At 33.8% G+C, this 20,286-nt stretch overlaps 1 protein-coding gene across 2 annotated transcripts in view; it reads right to left on the bottom strand.

The window, feature by feature from the left end:
* Nucleotides 1-897: 897 nt before the first annotated feature.
* The window catches only part of LOC148956970 (heparan-sulfate 6-O-sulfotransferase 2-like), a 43,287-nt gene continuing 23,898 nt past the window's right edge, over nt 898-20,286 (bottom strand). For both annotated transcript variants that reach the window (XM_089088017.1, XM_089088011.1), the window contains exons 3-6: nt 19,570-19,739; nt 15,352-15,576; nt 7,380-7,528; nt 898-4,582 (exon numbers count right to left, since the gene is read on the bottom strand). In XM_089088017.1, the coding sequence (XP_088944143.1) occupies nt 4,065-4,582; nt 7,380-7,528; nt 15,352-15,576; nt 19,570-19,739 (1,062 nt within the window). In that variant the 3' untranslated portion in view covers nt 898-4,064. The remainder of the gene's footprint in view (nt 4,583-7,379; nt 7,529-15,351; nt 15,577-19,569; nt 19,740-20,286) is intronic.

Raw genomic sequence — 20,286 nt, 5'->3', positions numbered from 1 at the left:
TTTTCTCGTTACAATTGCCCTAAAGTTTGCAATAAACTGCTAATAAACAGCAAGAAAAATAAAATACAGTTGGAATACCTGTGTAACCAAATTTGAATATACAGTGTTTCGAGAAAGATACTTGCAACAATCTTCAGAGAAAAAACTTTTTTTCTTTTTTTCTAAGCAGTAAGCTGCCCTGACACATAGAAATGCACTTAAATTGCTTTGTATTCTTTGTTGTTTCTTTCTCAAGTTTATTTTTCTTTCTTATCCTCATGGTTTTACTTCAGATTTTCATTATGTTAGAACTTGTACTATATCTTGTCTTCAAATGCAGCAGGTCAAAGCGTGAAACCACTTTAAATGCAAAACCTCAGTGGTTTCACCACGGGTGACGCTAGCAGCCTCATCGAAATTGAGGTTTGAGTGGTGAAACCTCAATTAATAACTTGACAAAATTGTATTGATTTCGTTAGCTTCAAGACATTTTATCGGATGTTTATCTACTCAGGGCTTCGCAAAATGGGAGGTTTTGACAAGAGGCAGGAGGGAAAAGACCTGCGGGAGAACGAAGAAAAAATGCATAATATAAATAGTTATTTATGAATTAATAATAAAATAACATTGATTCGTTCATCTGCCAAAACAAACATTTGCAAAACGGTAACACTTTAAGACATGAATTCAATTTAAAGGAGACCCTAAAAATTCTAGAGATTATGTGCTGCAAAATAATACTATATATTTAACTATTTCATTCCTAGATACCTTTTGGTGAAATGGTGTTTACAAAAGTTTTTTTTCAAAGGGTGGGGTAAAAAAAGAGCTTTAAAAAACGCATCAAAAATGTGTTTATATTAATTTTTGCTACGTTTTTACGAGTCGGAAAAACATTTCGGAGGGGGGGGGTCCATGCCCCCCCCCCGAAATTTATCCCTCCTAAACGACCTCCCTCCCTCCTAAAGAAGCAACATGAACATTTGGGTATATTATCCTAAACTTTTAAATACAATTTCCTTATTCCTCTTTATAATTTTAAGAGCGAAAGCTGATCAACCGACGAAAGAGTAGCAATATTGTAAAATATAACAGAAAAATATTAACTGGATAATTAGATATTGCTGGGCTATCTACGAGACTCTGTAAAATATAATGGCAATACATAAACTGGGCAATTAGATATTGCTGGGCTGGAATATTTGTGTATAACTGTTTTGAAGTTTGGAATAACGGTTTTGAAGTAGATTTCAGATTGTTTTATTATTATTATTATTGTTTTCTTCAGATGCTCCCACATCCTCAGATACTACCGCAAAAACAAATAGTTATTGGATTTTATGCTTTAAATACTCAATTAGCAGAGACTAACATATTGAGTACAACGTATTTCACGATTGTGAACCCGGATATATGTTAATATAATATAATAGGATATGTTAATATATGTTATAAATAAGATATAATATAAGTTAATATAATAAGTTATAATAAGGAAAACCAGACTGCCAAACTGTAACAATTGTTTTCAAAAACAAAAGCTATCCGAATATCAAAGCTTATGACTTTTCTGCTTTTCAGTAAAAGATACACCCTCTCAATCAGGGAATAACAATATTATCTATTAACTTCATCAGAGCATTAATTTTCAACCTGAATTAATTTCCTTTCGTTTTCCGCCAGGTTATTATTTCGTTTTCCTATCAAGTTATTATTTTATTAGACTCCATAAATCAACAAAATACTGAGGTTAATACAAATATTTCTAATCTCATTGCTAATCTTTGATCTACACTTAACTTGTGTTCACAGTGCTTCGCTTTGGATTTGGCAATACAAGAAAGTAAATAGTACTTAAAGAAACATGAGAAAAAACCCAAAAAAGCAATCTTAATTTTTTTTTTTTTTTTTTTATTGAAAATAGGAAACAAGGATACCCGCAAATCAAAAAATTTAAAAAAATGTAACAAAAATGAACCAATATCAAAAATGTATTAAAATATATGAAACATCATAGAAGATATATCAAAACCACAATATTAGAAAGAGACATTAGGAACATTAGAATGCTAATAAGAAATGTGGCAAATCAAACTGTTAATAGCAACTAAAGAAAAAACAGAAAAATAAAGCAAAACAGCAGTGATAAATAAAATATTTTTTAAAGAGGAATTCACAAAAAAACTAGCATCCGAGTTGATACTAAAAAGTCCAACACATTATCAATAATTCAACATATTATTAAAAGAAAGCCGAAGCTTGTGACTGAGAACAGCAAGACAGCCAAAGAGCAGCAACGTCATAAGTAAAAATTTCAAGCTAAAGAAATGTGTGGTACATGAACCAACAGAATATTCATATAAAACGGAAAAAATAAAGGACAGAAACAAAAAATATGACATAACGAAATAATGCTATCAATATGGACACATTGAAGAATACCACAAGCCTACAAAGGAACCTCAGGCTTAGTGGTATGCACTTTATAAATTAACAAACTTGAAGGTTTCACCCTTCTAACTTTGTTTGACGAATGAATTTCAATCTTCCCAACAACTTCTGAAGATAAAAACACAATTTCTAATAAATTCAGCTTGAAATCGGACTAGAAAATACGCAGTCTTTTTTCATTCATACTTTTTACGAGGCAACAATAAAATATTTTTTTAGTTTATTATTGTTTCCGTATCTTAATGCGTTAAAAAAACAGTTTTTGTATTCAAAATCCCCTCGAAAATTGTTTAAGGATTTTGCTGACAGCTTAAACAAAAAAAATCCTTATAATTAAAAATATATATGTATATATATAAAATGGCTCCTGATATTAACTAACTAAGATTTTTTGCTATTTTTTTTTCACTCAACAAAACAATCCTGAACAGGAGAAATCTTGATTAAATATTAGTTAAATTTTCCATTGGAACATTTTCTTTTTATATTTAAAGTACATTCCTCAGAAACTTTTGTTCCATTTACTAATAAAATTTCTTACGCCACGGCAGCCTCGAGCCATGATGGTGAACTTATCATACTGGTAAAAACTGGTAAAAAAAAGTACATACAAACCTAATAACAAAGATAGTCAGAAGCGGTAAAATAATTTTTACGGAACACTTTTAAACTACTCCAGCTATGAGAGGTAAATGGAACTAATCTCAGAAGAGAGTACCCCCCCCCCCTTTTTTTACAAAGAGGTGTGATTACACTGAACGCGTGAACTACTTTATTCTCACACGCTTCAGCAAATATAACTTCATTGTTCCCTTCAAGCATATCAAATTCAAGCATATGTAGTATTCGGACCTATTAGTGAATTTACATTAATTTTAGAGTAAAATCAAAATTTACTGGCTAAAAGTGCGTAAGATTCGTGAAAAATAGACTTAAAACTGTGATCCTGATTGAAGTAGAAAAATTCAATCCTAACTTAGAAAACGTGCCAATGGATAAGTCAAATGCATCATATAGCTCAATTTAATATCTTCGGTAGCTTGTCACCTTATTTAGAAATCCAGCAGCATGTCAAAAATTAAATAAAAATAATTAAAATAATTAATAAATAATTTAAATAATATACTAAAAAAATAAAACACACTTATTTAATTTATTAATCAATTGAAATTAATTTTGTTAGTAAATGAGAGTTTTGTTAAAATTTGGCCTGAAAATTTTGTGGGTGACTCCAATGTTAAAAATTGGAAATTATCAACTTTATCAGTCTTTTCATTTATTTAATTTTGTCAGTTCAGAGGACTAAATCCTCAAAGAATACTATATAGCTGTTTAAAGGTTGTTTTGAAGAAGAGGTAGGCGTAGTCGAGATGAAACTTCACAGGAAAGTTTCTTAGTATGCAGTACGAGACGTTAAAGTGAACTATTATCAAGCTTACAGCTCTGTCAAAAAGATTTACCTAATTAGAATAAAAGAGAGAATCTTAAAGAGAGAGGGAGAAAGCAAGAGAGGGAGAAAGAGAGAGGGTGATTTTTTGCACTTGGAAATAAAAGCCTTTCATTTTTTTTTATATGAATTTATTATATATTAAATAATATATTTATTCCTCCCTTTTCTCCGTTAGAACAGAGTGTCAGGCGTCTGCATCTTCGTCATAAAGGGAGTCCCACGTAAAGTTTTGCTCGTTAGAACTAACTATATTTTGATAATGAGCTTCAAAATCTGTATCTAAACTCTTAAGTTTTGAAAATCGGTAATTGAACAGTTTCAAAGCATATTCATATAACTCCACATCAAGATTGTTTAATTCCAGCACCATCTTCTTTTCCTTTTCTGTAATCAGTTTTAAAGTTTGACTACTCACAGTCACATTATGCTGCTCAAAGGGAACAAGAAATTTCATTTTAAATGTTCTTTCAAATATGTACTGACTCATTTGCTGTTTCTCAGTCAAACCTAAGAATGGCATATTTGACAAGTTGAGTTTAGCACTAGCCAGCACTATTCTGTCCCTTTGACTTTTGCTCATGGCTGACAGATTGTAGCACCCGACTAATTTTAGGTCTGCTAACATTCTTGTTTGCCGATTGATTGCCAAATTGTATGGACAAGACATGAAATTCTCCAATGTTACATTAGTCCATCTGTCACCTGCAACAACAATGAAAAAAGATTCCACATAATAAAATAAAATAAAAACATAAAGATCGTGAGTATGATCTGGAAAGAAAAATAAGGAAAGAAAGACAAAGAGTAGGAGGGGAGAGAATATATATATATATATATATATATATATATATATATGATATAAATATATATATATATATATATATATATATATATATATATATATATATATATATATATATATATATATATATATATATATATATATATATATATATATATATATATATATATATATATATATATGTATATATATATATATATATATATATATATATATATGTGTGTGTATATATATATGTGTATATATATATATATATATATATATATATATATATATATATATATATATATATACATATATATATATATATATATATATATATATATATATATATATATATATATATATATATATATATATATATATATATATATATATATATATATATATATATATATATATAGATGCTTATATCCTGTAATAAAGCTACATCCTATCACTACGTATTGTTTGCAGCCACAATCTTAAATCTCTTAAGCTTCAGATCAGGAAGTAATCCTATCAATTTTTGGCCTAGAGCAAAATGCTAAGGGTACAAAATACAGCTATTAGTAACATAAACAGAATTAGTGGTATTATAGATAATTCTGTCAAAAATTGCATATTACTTGATATCATTTGGAAGATTTTTCACTCAAATTGTCTTTTAACTACTTTAAAGAGAGCAATCATATGTATAGCTAAGAGTTTCTCTAAGGGTTTCTGTGAAACAACCCAACGGCTTTGTAAGCCTTGGATAATAGTAGGTCCTGGATACAGCCTTGCTCTATCCAGGGGAGGGGGATACAATATCGAGTTTCTTCATTCTTCGACATTGCGAACAATTTTAAAAATGCGGAGACTCTAAATAAAGACAAAGCTTCAGAACTGCCAACAGAATAATGCCAACTTTGGAGATCCACTTATTTCCTGAATAATATTCAGGTACAGGATTTGATTCGACCATATAATGTATCCAATCCTGATGTCAGTGGTGTTAGACATTGGTAACGTCAAACATTTTAACACTTCGAAGATACATATCGAAACTCTTTGCAGTAGATGAGGAAGATCTAAGGCTGATTGAAAATACATTGCCCCGTTGACCCTCATTTGAGAATGGCCTGGTAGACCATTTTTGGCAATCACGACACGAGTGTGAAAATGGGACCTTTAAGCGTATCAGCAATTATAACGAAATCACAGTTCACTGATTTTGTTTCGCAAAAGCCAAAATAATTCACTAGGTCCATTTTTGCTTGAGCTCCTACGCTTCCCTGTGTCACACAATATATCTCTGTGAATATACTTGAATATTGCTCATTCAAAGGCTATAACATAGGGCTAAATCCAGGCAATAGCGTCAGAGGGGGGGGGGGGGTCTGTGATGCAGCTAAAATATAATTGACTCTTAAAATCTAATACAATAGCTTCCTGAGAGTAATGGTAAAAGAATTATGCTGCTGTAGAGCTTAGTTTAGAAGAGGGGATAAAGAACATTGATATTGAAACGAACAGTTGAATATTGACACTGCAATCACAAGAAATTCGAGGAAAATTCTAAGAAACATACCATTTAAGTTGAAAACCGATAACGACTAATGTCGTTATCGTAAAAATGTATCGTAAAAATGCCGTTAAATGTAAATTTAGCTTCTACCAGGCAAGGCCAAATTTGAATCAATTAGTTATGCACCAGTAACAAAAAACAAGAAAAAAAAAACTTAACCACAGAAAAATCAGTTATCTCTGTCCTAGGCAAGTATACAAGGATTAGCTTGGACAGCGGTGAGAGAAAATTAAAAAAAAATGTGTAAGCTAATTTCCAAACGTAAGAAATTATCTACTAGATATTTTAGGATGGCGCCGGAAGCCCGAAGCCCTCTAAATATATGCAAAAAGAACTATCTTTTTGCACGAGAAAGGAGCTATATCTACTTCAAAAATGATCTTCAATATCAGATTACGCATATTTGTGTTTGGCAAAAATAATTAGAATATTGATTGGAAAAAATTCGCCGAATATGACAGCTATTTAGTCTCAAATTATGAGCCACAAGAATAAAATTTACATTTTTACTCATTTTGAATCTCGTTTACTGTATTCAGGCATCTTGTTGTATCATGTTTTGTCAATGTTGCTGTTATAAAATATGTATTTTAATCGTTATGTATATCAGGCATGCATGTAGGAGTTTATTTTAAAACTCTCACATTTGAAAAGAATAACCTTGAAATGTGAACACAAAGTGTTTTGAAAGGGAGATGATATTTGAGCGAGACAAAACCATGATTGAAAACAAAGAATAGGCAAATTTAAATTTATCATGATAATCATAGGCAGGGCAATAGAAAAGCTTAATTAAAGAGCAAAGTGGGCTCCTTCTTATTTATTTATTCTTCTTTTTTTATCAAGGCATTTCGGAGGAATACCAAGGAAACTTCGGAAACGGTTGATTCGATAGGAAAGTAAAAGTTTTAGTGCCCTTTTTAAGACACACACAGACAGACATAAACACACAGACAAACACTCACACACAGACAAATACTCAAACACAGACAAAAACCCTCACACGGAGACAAATAAACACACAGACACTCACAAAGACAGACACTCACTCACACACACACACCCACACACACATATACATACACAAAGACACACACACAAAACACTCACACATACCCACACAAAAACGAGATATAAAAATATCTAACCGTCATAGCAGCGGGGTAGCTCAGTTTCGGTGGGTGATCGCCGGTCACAAGAATGTTTCGAGTTCTTCCATGTCGCCCCTCTTTGAACGTGCCGGAACTCCGAAAGAAATCGAGAAAGAGGATCGCGAAGAAAAGTAACATAAAAGTACCTAGAATAGATATAAACCAAACATTAACACATAGAAAATAACATCATCACGGCAAATTATGGTCATTACTTCTAAATTCCAGAAGGTCCACTTTCTAAGATGAAACAAAGAATCAACACTTTCACCCCCTTAACAAGAATAATGCATGAAAGAATTCAGAAAATACTTATGAAGATTTCAACAAAACCAATGAAATAAAGAGCTAATGGATCGATGTGAACAAGTTGCATTACATATGCCAGCAATAAAATAATGAACGGATACAAGTAGCTCAAAATACACAAGAACGCATAATGTGCGATATTATTTTGCTAGCTATGAACATGCTCTAAATCTAAAAATTAAGAATGAAATAAAGATAGATGTTCAGTTCAAGAGCAATGTCACACGTAGGAGGTTTCAGTATTTATGTCTAGGGTCAAAGAACCTACCAAACTAAAATTACTCCTTTGGTAACTACCAGCGTGCGTAGCTATGTTGGCTTCAGGCGGCTTGGTGCTGCGGTGAGTTGTTAGTAGTAGTAGTAGTAACTACCTGGTCAAACAGTCCATGGTAAGGAACTATAGGTAAGGAGCGATTGGTACAAATAACAACCAAACTAATTGTTCTTTTTAACTGATTAGAAAGAATCAGTTTTGTAAACGTAGAAAATTAATGGAGTTTAAAGTTACATGGGAAAATGTACGAGCATTAAAAATTGGTAATGAATTTTGAAAATAGGAAAAAATACCCACAAAAACCATCATCAAACACACTTCACCTAATTCGACACAGCTGATACACCATCAAATTCAGCAATCAAACGTTTTAAACAGATTTAAATCCCCCATCTGCGCAAATGCAATGTCCTGTATTACTTTTACGATAAGCATAATACCGGTTCCAGAACGTGCTCAGGGGTGAGCGTGCGGGGGGACAGTGTTCTCTGAAGGGGAATGGGGGACGGAGCTTGCTCTTGGAAAGCGTCCTCAGGATCCAGCTCCCTTACTGAAATCCTAAATTTTGCTACCCATCCTTTTTCTGATTACGAAAAAAATCAAATAATTCCAACCTCTCTTTCGTCTTTCATTTAAGCCAATTAAATTAATTATTAATCTTTAAATTAATTAATTAATCTTTAATTTAATTCATCTTTAATTTAAGCAATAAAAGAAGTGACATTAATTATTGTAACAATACTCAAATAACTAAAAAAGAGACGAAGGAGTCTTATTTCTTTCCTCAAGAATGTAAGAAACTCCGTTAGGCAACTTCGAACTCGCTGGTTGAATTTTGTCCGATCCTTAGCTACAAACGCTACATGGACTTCGGATTTGTGGGGGCAGTACTTTTGTCTCCTAATAAAAGCTTGCTTCTCATGGTAGATGGTAATGTGCCAAAAAAGCCTCCCAAATTTTCTTCATTATTGGGTCAAAATTTCAACTTTAGCCAACGGAGAACACAGCTCGATGTGTCAGCTTAAAGCATTGAACATAAAGATAAAATTATCTTTACAAAGTCTGGCAACAATGGTGAAACTTTATCATAGGCTTAAATCTTCATTATTTTGGAACAACCAAAAAGAAAATCGAAGAAATCTCGGCTTTCACGTATGAGTCGATGGAGCCTGGGGACGAAAAAATATTTTTCATGTTGGTATCTTTGGTGCTTCACCAATGTTGACTGCACTCTTAAAGTCTTTCGACATAATGCTATAAAACTCAAGGGGTAAAGCGTGGGGTTAAAGCCTTCATTTGAAAGATTTTTTTTATAAAGCAATTTAGATCTACTTTTATGAGAAACAGTACCTATTTGAGAACAGAAGAAAATCAATAGATTAATTTTGGTAGCAAATTTTGGCTTTCATAACTTTCAGGCAGTAAAAAATGTGTTAGATCAATCCACCTTCAACTGTCTTAAAACAAACTAAAGTAAGAAGACCTTCCGGGCATGTACTCCCTGAAATTACACAATGCAAACAATGGTCGGAGGATTAATTATCATAGCAGGGAAAGATAAAGGTTCAAGAAAATAATTTGCTTGCTTATTTGAAATAAAGAGTTCCGTCCATTTTAAATTGGCTTGGTTCTGACTCGGAGTTTCACTCTCTGTTATTTAGATTAAAAACAAAAAAAATATCAACCGTTGAAAGTACTTCGGACGGAGAAACCTTAAGATGCAAGGCTAGTGGATGTCATCTCGATCACAAGAGATGAAATAAAATCATATATGATAGATATTAGCGCCTAACCAACTACATGAAAAGTAATTACTCATACTTTTTAGTCCCAGCCTGTATCTCTGTGTGCGCTTCCATTATACGGCACCCTTTCCACTGTTCCCACTTATTTCATATTTCAAACCCCAAACCGAAAAAAAAACACAAAATATAAAAATAAACACCATAGGATATATAGGCTAGTCTACCTACATTTTGGAACACACGAGGAATTTTTCAAAGTCCCTCCTTTTCTTCATTTCTTTTATCTATCACTTTGATTGCTCATTAGGGGAGTCTTTCGGGGGGGGGGGGGGAAAGGGCGTGGAGAAGGGAATTATTCACCGGGGAATCGCACTTTCGGGGAAATTTTCCAGGGAAATCCGCCTAGAGCCCACTATATTATGAAAACAGGTTTATCACTAGAAAGCAGGGTGTATTTTGAAGTTATTCACCTTTTCCATTCGTGATGATTTCATGCTAAAATAGTTTTCTAAGCCATCTTCTCTTTCCATTGATATTGTCGACTCACGGTTTTCTGAATTTCCCGTAAAGCCGAAAACAGCCATTAAACTTAATTTTTGTCAGTTAAATATGTTTTTTTTGCCTCTACTATAAAGTCAAGTAACTTTTTGCTCTTCTCGTGAACTTTTAACGCCTTGAGTAAGATTGGTGAACTTGAGACCTTCCTGGCTTTCCATTCTTTTTTTTTATGCGCTAAAAATTCTGAGGTTTTGTTATCTTTCGGGACAAAATTAGGAGTCGGGTGGTGTTTTCAGAGACCATCAGGTTTCATTTGTTGTTGCATTATTTCATCAAATTTTTTCATAGCCAAATCAGTGAGTTCTTTTGTTGTTGTTTTTTCGCAGAAACCAAATCCAAGCTGGCAATGGAAAGAATTTCTGAATAGAATTTCGTTACCACTAAATTCATATTATATTCAGATCTTTTAAACTGACAACTTTAAAAAACTAGTAATTCAGAATGTAATATTTTATTTTGTTATCAATAATTTCAAGAAATAAATAGAGCTTTTGAAAATCTGGAAGTCATTATTTTCACTAGTCTATTGAAAAAAATTGGTTGCGAGATAAAAGAGTGGTCAACTCTCAAATCATTTCCTACTGTAGCTGATATATGCGAAAATTTTCCCTAGCACAAATTATTTGCCAGCTTTGCTATCCATTTGATTGTCGCGATCAGCACTTTTCAAACATTTCTTGGTAAAGAAATCAAAGTAAGGAGCGATTTCAGCTAATAGTAACCGAAACTTTATAAAAGAGGTTTTTGTAACAATATATACATAAAAAAGTTGGCTGTTGTGGACGTTAAAATATGTTGTGTCATGATTGACGCCCCTTCCATAAGATTGTATTTGTAAAAGTAATTTTAATTTGTTTAAACTGTTAAACTTTAATGGAGATTCTTGTTTTGTTTTTTTCTAAATGGCTTCATCGAATCATTTTTCAAATTTTGTATTCCAACAAGAATATAATAGAGCTCAGTGACATCAATTCAGAAAAATATAAAAGGGCGGGGGGCAATTTTGGTCCTTCTTTTTCAATGTTTTCGATGAAAATATTAAAAGAGCTATTTTCGCCTAAAATACCAAACAAGACATTTTCGAAATCTTTTTAAATCCTACGAGTTATTAACCCAAGACACTTTTACTAGACTTTTAACATCAATAACAGCACTCCTATATGCCTTAGTATCTTGTATTGATCCTGCCAGTCTTCGGTTTACAATAACATAATGACTATCTATCTTTATATAGTTTTAAACTATCAATATAGAATTATAGCGTCAATGTAGTAAACTATCAATATAGTATTCAACTGTTCTTGGAAAGTTTCTCAAAAATTCTCGTCCTGGAGTCTACCAACATCATAACTTCCCGGGAAGTAGTTACCCTTCCAAAATTTCAGCTTTAAATTAACCCAAGACACTTTTACTAGACTTTTAACATCAATAACAGCACTCCTATATGCCTTAGTATCTTGTATTGATCCTGCCAGTCTTCGGTTTACTATAACATAATGAATGAGGTTTGCTGTCTTACTATCACGTGAATACCATGTTAATTTATGAGCCATTTTATGACCAAACACCATACTGGTTATAACTAGATTGTTATACCTACAAAATTGCAAAAGTCTGTATCCATTACTGTTTTGTTTTCCTACCCTAAATTTACCTAGGTTAGAATAGCATCTATCTTTATTTCTACCGACCTGGGCGTTAAAGTCTCCTAATAACAACTTTATATTTCTACCTGGGACCCAGTCTATTTGCTCGTGTAACTGTAAGTAAAATTCATCTGAGTCACTCCGTCAGTCGGTTCTACAGGGGAATATACTACTATAACTGATACCTTGAACTTTTTAGTCATAAAATGAGCAAGTAGTATTCTATTATTAATACCTTCCCAGCCTAAACAAGACTTAGCAGCTTCCTTCTTCATCATGAGCCCTACTCCCTGTCTAAGTACCCCATCCTTCCTGCCTGAGTAAACAAATTCTGTATCACCTAATTTCATACTTCCTACCCTTGGGATATGAGATTCTGAAACTCCTAACTCCAGTTCGAATCGTCTGAATTCGTCAGTCAAAATGTCGATACGATAGTCATTTTTAACGTCGTAATATTCCAATTTTCATTGTCTTTAAATCATTGAGATTATTTTTGCCTCAGGAAAAACAATGATCCCGGATACCAGTGCAGGACAGGGATCACATATCTTTTCAAGTCTACACAGAAGTGCTTAATCCGGCACTTAAGTCGAAATCCTGCACACACAATCTCAAGCCTATAGCCTCCGATTCATTGTATATTCATACCTACAAATATTATGCTACTACGGGGAGGCAGCCCATAGGAGATAAATTAGCTAGGAAGAGGTTTTTCACCCCGAAAATGCCCATCAAAACAGACCAAGCCCAGAAGAACTGTCCATTAATCAGAATCCCGTGCGAATGCTGTATTGTTTACTAGGCTATAGTTTCTTCGAGGGGCGCCACTCCTTAAGTGGGAATAGAGTTGACCGCAAGATCCCTAGTCTTGCAGGTACCCCGAAAGTGTCGAGGCAGCCCTTTGCAGAGGCCGTTGTCCATAGATCTGGATCTTACATTCTGCCGCAGTTGGTGCTCCCGCGATGGTGTTCTGCATCACCATGCAATTTAACCCATTACTAGGAGTAGGTGAAAAGAAAAATGCGCCTAGACAGTTAATTTCTTTTTTGTGTGCCAATCATACAACACGTACTTTGGCTAGTTATACATAAAAGAAAAAATATTATAGTACCTTCTGTACTTATAATCATATGTTCTGCTTATATATATAATTTTGTTATTTGTTTATTATAAGAGAAAATAATAGCAAACAATTAACTATCGTTATAGATAACTGAGATAAGAACACAATCTGTCCTTAGCGGCTAGTCACCCCCCCCCCCAAAAAAAAAACATTGACCCCAGATGGCAAAATCAAGAATTGCTTTTTTTGGTAAATGTCCTTAGCTACGCAGCAAGTGTCAGTAGATATTGTTCGGGGGGAGAAGGATTGACCTGAGTAATTTTATAGAATTGGAGGTAGAACGATTCAAACTATTAACGTCAGAAGAAGCATTAAATTGTTTTCCAGATAGTATACTATTGCTGACTCAAGGTGGGAGCAAGGAAAAGCTAATAATAAAAATTTGGACTTAAAGTTTGAAGGGATGCAAAAATCACTAAGTTTCATGCAGAGCAAGGTGATGGCTAACGCGCTACGGGTGACCACAAGGCTGGGGATCTTATGGTGAACTTTATTCCAAGAAAGCTCCAGTATACAAGATGACGCATGTGATACAGATTAAAAGCTTGGCTACAGCATTCCCGGTTTTATGTGATGCGACGAGAATTAAGCCCTCGTCGAAAAGTGATCTAGCTACCATCATATCAAGAAGACAAGACCTAAATATTGACGGGTGGAACCTGTACTCGATAAAATGCCCTCTGACACAAGCTTTTATAGCTGAAGAATTTCATTTTTAAAATCGTGACATCCTGATCATTTCTGAAACGAGACTGGGAGAAGATGGCGTCCCTGAAAAGATCATCAGGCTCTTGAAATCATACTATGATGGAACCAATGTCCAAATTAGAGTCGATGGTGAGCTTTTGGATTCGGTCCTGATCAAGGAGTATTCGTTAAATCTCCTTCCTCTCACCAACCTTATCAACATCTTCATCGATTGGATTCGTATGACCCTCGGCAAGTAAAAAGGTGTAGAAGTGAGCTCATCCTTCTCCGTTACAGATCATGACTATGCTGATGATGTGGCCATACTTGTAGAGCCTGTTGCAGATACCCAGACAATAATCAACAAAGTAGCAAACAGAGCAATCCCAACTGACCCCCAAATAAAGCTACCGGAGATGAAAACTAGACTGACGGCTGGAACGGATGACACCCCTGTGATCTTAAATGGTAGTCAAACTAAGGACGTCCAGTCATTCAAATAAATTGGCTCAATGGTAAACGCAATTAGGAATCCTCAGAAGAGATTCGGAGTCACTTATCCTCAGCATGGAACGTTTTTCTGCAGCTGAACAACTCCCTTTGGAAACTCATCAAAATCTCACTACGTACAAAGCGCCGAGTCTACAAAGTCATGGTACTCTCTGTTCTTCTCTAAAGGTGTGAAACACGGTCTAGGAAAGCAGCGGAAGCGTTTGACTTGAACACATTCTATCGCAAATGCCTTTCATGCATATTAGCCATTCGCATTTCACACAGAGTCTCGAACAACGAAATCAGGAAAAGATGTGGGAATTGAACACTTGTCTCTGATGGTGTCGAAATGTGGTTTCTGAGGTGGTCTGGTCACATCATGCGGAGATTAGATGAACATACAAGAAAAAAATGCATCAAATGCCTTCAACTAGCAGCACGGAAGAAGAAAGTAGAAGGACAGAAGAAAATGTGGCTCACGACATTCAAGTCCAACCTTGAGACTATTAGAGACAAGCGATAATTTGTGTGACGTTGTGACCGTCACTGGCTTAAGATCATGAAATCTGCCACCCTTGAGCAAAATCTCCGGAGATAAGCATGTCGTCGTTTGCTGTGCGTCACGATGAACCTGGATGTGGCTTGAATATGCAACAAGTGCAAGAACATTAAATATAAAATATAATTACTAGCATAATGGGGAGGTGCGTGTTTAGACCCAAATATAAAAAGTAGTCTCTGAAGAGAGTGAATAATGTATGAACAAAGCAAAGTTTTAGGTTTTACGACAAATAACTGCCTTTAGCGAAACAAAAAGTAAAAAAAAAGAAATACTGAAAAATCACGACAAAACTTTGTTAAACTAAACAAAAACAAAAATTATAAAATTTGATAGTTTTTGTTTCATTAAATCACAAAGGTTCTGCCAAGACCGAAAAAAAGGTTATCGATTCATCCCATCCAGATTCATTAAAATTTCAGTCTCATTCGACTTCGTTATTATTTTTATGTTTAGACTTCTGTCCAATATTTAAATGTTGTTTTTTTGTTGCATTTTTTTTGGTAATCTTCATCCGTATTTTACTAGCCTATTTGACAATTGACTCAAAAATAAAAACAACTGGATAAAAACCTTCGGTTGCTTCTTTTGCCCACAACTTGATTCAGCTTTCTATCTACGCATTCTGTCAGTTCTGTCCAGTCTGCATGTAAGCCACATTTCCATCCGACAGAAAAGCGACTAAAAAGCCAAATTTCACGATGTTTTCCTGGTCTTAGGCAGTCACATCTTTTTCTTTCGTGCTGACAAGCACATGGTCGTTCAAGATCCAAGTCTTTTACCAAGTGTCTTCCAAATCTGAAAAAGAAAAACCTAATATATCACAAAGCCCAAAAATCCCTTATCCAATTACATATATTATGCTTGGGATTGAAAAGAGATAATGCAATAAAAAAAAAAAATTGGAAGTGGATGGCTACTAAAATTATGAAGCAAAAAAGAAAACAGATAAAAGAGCCGAAAAATTAAACTAAAATTAAAAAACAAAACCAAAAATTTGAACCCAAAAGATGATAGGAATCACTAATAAATTACATATTTCCTGTTTGAAATTAAACCCTAGGTTTATTTTTCTATATAGGTTTTGTGAATGTTAATTAGTGTATGCTGAAATAGCTTTTAAACTGAATTAATTTTGTTGGCAGAAAAAATGACTAAATAAAGCAAATCTATTATAAGAAATTACAAGCATTAGTTTCTGTTTCTAGTTGCATGTTTTTCCGTCGGCTCAAGTGAATGTTGTGGTCTCCAAAATGCTGTTTGCTATACAGTATTGAGCATATTTTGTCAGAATCCTTCCACAAAGAAGAGCCTTCGAGCCTAATTCCTGATTATAAAGGAATGCATCAAGAGGCTGTTTCATCTCCTAGTAAATTTAAATGCGTATTAGCTTCATGCCTGCAAACGTTGACGGTTTAAGAGTTTTAATGTGGAGACGGCTTGTAAATCAAACCATATGCTAATGATATGCAGCCGCTAAGCCATAACAGAAAAGCCAAATGGCATTTGCGCCATTTTGGCACTTTTTTTTTGTCAGTTGCGAATTGAATTTTTCGAACCAGAGCCTTTTTTAGGGGGAAAATCGTTCATTTGGCGCATTTTCACTAGGAAAATGGAGCTTTCGGTGCATTTTCACATTTAGGCGGTGCAACTTTAGACTAAGCAACTGGCAACATTGAGCCAAAGTGACCTTAGCCTCTTGAAATCTTTCTCTTCCTTGCATTTAACAATAATTTAGTGGATAAGCTTCAACATACTGGCATACCAAGTCAAATGAATAACCTCAATGAAGCTCTGTATATGAGAATTTAATTTTCTGTCATTACTTTTTTCCTTTCTTCCTGGACCAGGCTTCAAATTATTTTCGTATAGTGTATGCAATGATTTTTGTGTTGTTTTCTGTTTTTATTCATTTGAACATCATTTGTACTATCTGGTGTTGTTTTCGACTTTATAGTGTCAAAAATTTTAAAAAATAGATAGATTTTCAAATGGGAAAAATTGTGCAAACCGCAGACCTGACGTATGTTTTATTCAAATGGCACACATATTTTGAACACATTGGCATATGAAAAGTGTGTTAAATCACCCCAGTTAGAACAAATACTAAATAAGAAGCATTAATTATTATGTCCTATACAAGAAAATTGCTTAGACAACAGACCATATCAGGAATCAAATTGCATTCTTAAAATTTTGATTGAATGCGTTTTGGAGAATGATAGACTTTGGGGAGGGGGGGGCTGGTTACCCTCCATCAAGTATTCCCTCGGCTTTTGTTGTATATTTCCAACCTCTGGAAGTGTTTGGGATGTGTTTTGGGAAATAATACACTTAGGGGGAGGGGTGGTCACACTTCTAGAAATGTTTCCGAATTCGGATATGCCAAAAGTTATCTGTTTTCTTCTATTTTGCAAAATATCGTCTATATTTCCCTCCATGGACTAATAATTCTTTTCTTGTGAAAAACTGGAGTAATTCTCATAAGAAGTCTTTTTTAGAAAAGCAAAGGTGTTTTCCACTCTAGAAACAAGATTGGTTTCAAGCGAGTGGAAATGAGACTGAATTCACAATCCCGATTGTCAGTAGAAAAGTATTTTCTTGATCTAGATTGCCAATGGAAAGGAAGGATTTTTGTGTTACAATTAGATTTGAGTGTGAAAACGCCCCAACATTGACGAAGTAACTTTTGTTTCTTCTTTTAAATTGATAGGATTTTCTTTATTAGCGTCTTGTCTTCATTGATGCTTGTTACTGTTATTTGTGCACATTTTGTTATATGTTTTTTTCCTCCGTCTTTTAGTTGTAAGGCAGGTTTTCAACAGGTGAATAATAATTATGTTATTTTTTTTAACTAAACAAAAATCATAATTCAAGAGTCGGGTTTATTAACAACCAATATTAGTTACGGATTAATAAAGATAGTTTTTTAGATGTGAAAGAAACCGAGTGACAGAGGCCATGTACTTCCATATTTTCTGAACTAAAAACATCATTTAAAAAAAGTGTTGGATGCAAAAGAAATCAAGTGCTTGCACTTCTACCAACTCCAACACAAGAATGTATTTGGCATTTATGCCCACTGAACAAAGGCTAATCCGGGATCAAGACGGTTTCCACAGGGTAGGGATAGTGGGTTTGAAAACCACCACCCCCCCCCCACCCCAAATGTTTGTTCGACTCGTAAAAACCTAATACAAATGCATATAAGCAGATTTTTGACTCGTTTAAAAAAAAATTATTCCCCCCCCCCTTCCAAGAAAACAAAATTCTGGAAGACGGCCTTGTCCAGGATTAAGGTTTTTTTTCAGAAATAGTATTTGTTATGTACTGCTAAATACAAATGATGATATAATAAGAGGTTTGATGATGTTTCATGAAATGGGGCTGGTATAACACCTCACGAAGGTTTATATTTCTCTCGATACAAGCAAAACTGTTCATGAGAAGCAAAACACATTTGAGTTCGTAAGTCAGATCTGAATCCTTTTTTTGTATTGCTTGATTTCGATTAAGTTACTCGAGTTTTCATGCAGCGTATACTGAAACAAATGTAACTAATATGATGGAATGCTGAGGGGGGGGGGGTACTTGAAAATAAGAGAGACTTACATTCTTAAATGTAGCTGACTATTTTCGGACTAAAAATACCAGGTATTGTATTCTTGATGCACATAATTCTTTTGATGCATAGATAGATAAAAAAAAAATTATTCCAAGCCAAAGAACCATAACATAAACAAAAAATCTGAAAAATAAAATAAAATGCACATGAAATTCGAACATAAAAGCGCTCAACTGAAATTATTCTCTGAATTAAGGCTTTATTCACAAATAGAGATTCCAAGAAATAGAAGTCTGGATATCCCAGATATCTCGCAGAAGTACATTTATACCTTCTAAAGAATTTTGTGCTTCATTTACGGACATAGATTAGTACAGATTATCATAAGTATTATCACATCGGACGCGTATACTCGAACGTATCTGAAATGCTTACCCTTTTCCCTCATAGGCTTTTTCGTTCCGTACATTGGTAAGCCACTTGCAGAGAGCTCCCGCCTTTTTTTCCTAGTAGCCCACCCTTCAAGTAAAGTTCTTCCCCTGAACCGTTTAAAAAAAAAAAAATTCTGTATTGAAAAAGCGTTCTAGAACTTTTGACGATAACATGCAAACACTATCGAGTCTGCTATGGCTTCAAGCCTACTATACTTGTAGTTTTAATGTAGACATGCGCCCTTTGAAATAATTATAAACCACTTATTACAAAACCGTGACTGACACACAGCTATCAGTTGGGTTGAGATACAAATATGTATTCTAAAGGTTGTTAATAAAATCAGTAATTAACAAATGACCATTAGCACGATAATGACAAAATAAATAAGAGATTTTTTTCTAATAGAAAAAGGAAAAATCAAGGAAAGTGTTTCTTGAGGGAAAACTGTTTGTTGCTTCTTTACAAGTGGCTTTCCACTAATAAAGCTGCTAGTGCAAGGTCTATGAAAATTGAGCTATAATTATTGATGTACTGACAAATAAAAATACTATCAGATATACTACAATTTAACATATATTTATGTTAAGTTAATATAAACCGCTTATAATGTGTTATAAATGAATATCCTTGAAATTTAAATGACCGAACTACATCAACCAGCAACGATTTGATATAAAATCTATTGAATATACACATAGAGCCTATAGGCCTACCTAAAAAAAAAAAAAAAAAAAAAAAAAAAAAAAAAAAAAAAAAAAAAACTGAAGACAAACTTACATTGAAATACTTACTGAGTCCCTCCAGTTTTCTGAATATGAAGAAACACCATTACGTCATTTCCTCTTATTTCAAAATTAACATTTGCCACATCAAACAAATTCAGCAAGGGATCATCTGAGCTAAGTCTAAGAGAATTAATGAGACTTCTTGAATCTTCAGATATATTTGTAATTTGATTAGTCTGAAATATTAAACGTAGAAAAAGTGGAATAAATAGGGGGAATTTGAAGAGAGTAGAGGGCAGGGACTTCTCTACCTCCCTCCCTTCTGTGCAAGTGCAAATATCTCAGACTGTGAAATACTAAAATTCAGTTAAAAATAAACTCATTGAGTGACAACTTCTATATCAAAGTACAATGCTCGAAATTATCAAATTAGGTTATTACTAAAGGTCCATTTTTTTTTTTTTTTTTTTTATTTTTTTTTTTTTTTTCAAATTAACTTTATTTTTCCCTTAATATTCTTGTTAACAACAAAAATAACAGCGGAAGTCAAACAATTTAAAAACACTTACAAAATTAAATTATTCAAACTTGATTTATTTACAATTTTTCTGGGTCACCATTGTAGTGTTTTACGAAGTATGGACCAAATGACTTCAGGTACCGCTCGGATGAGTGGATCGGCGGTCGTTCCAGCTTTGCTGCGTTTTTCGCTGAGCCTCGTAGAATGTTAAGTTTTGCGCGCCTCAAAATCCGGAAGTAGATCGCGGTGTGTTTCAGAGTCGA

This window comes from Artemia sp. Qi Xiang Cuo, chromosome 1, assembly GCF_049724085.1.
Source record: "Artemia sp. Qi Xiang Cuo chromosome 1, ASM4972408v1, whole genome shotgun sequence".
Taxonomy (NCBI): Eukaryota; Metazoa; Arthropoda; class Branchiopoda; order Anostraca; family Artemiidae; genus Artemia; species Artemia sp. Qi Xiang Cuo.
Note: the sequence above shows the minus strand (reverse complement) of the source record. Positions and strands in the feature narration are given on the sequence as shown.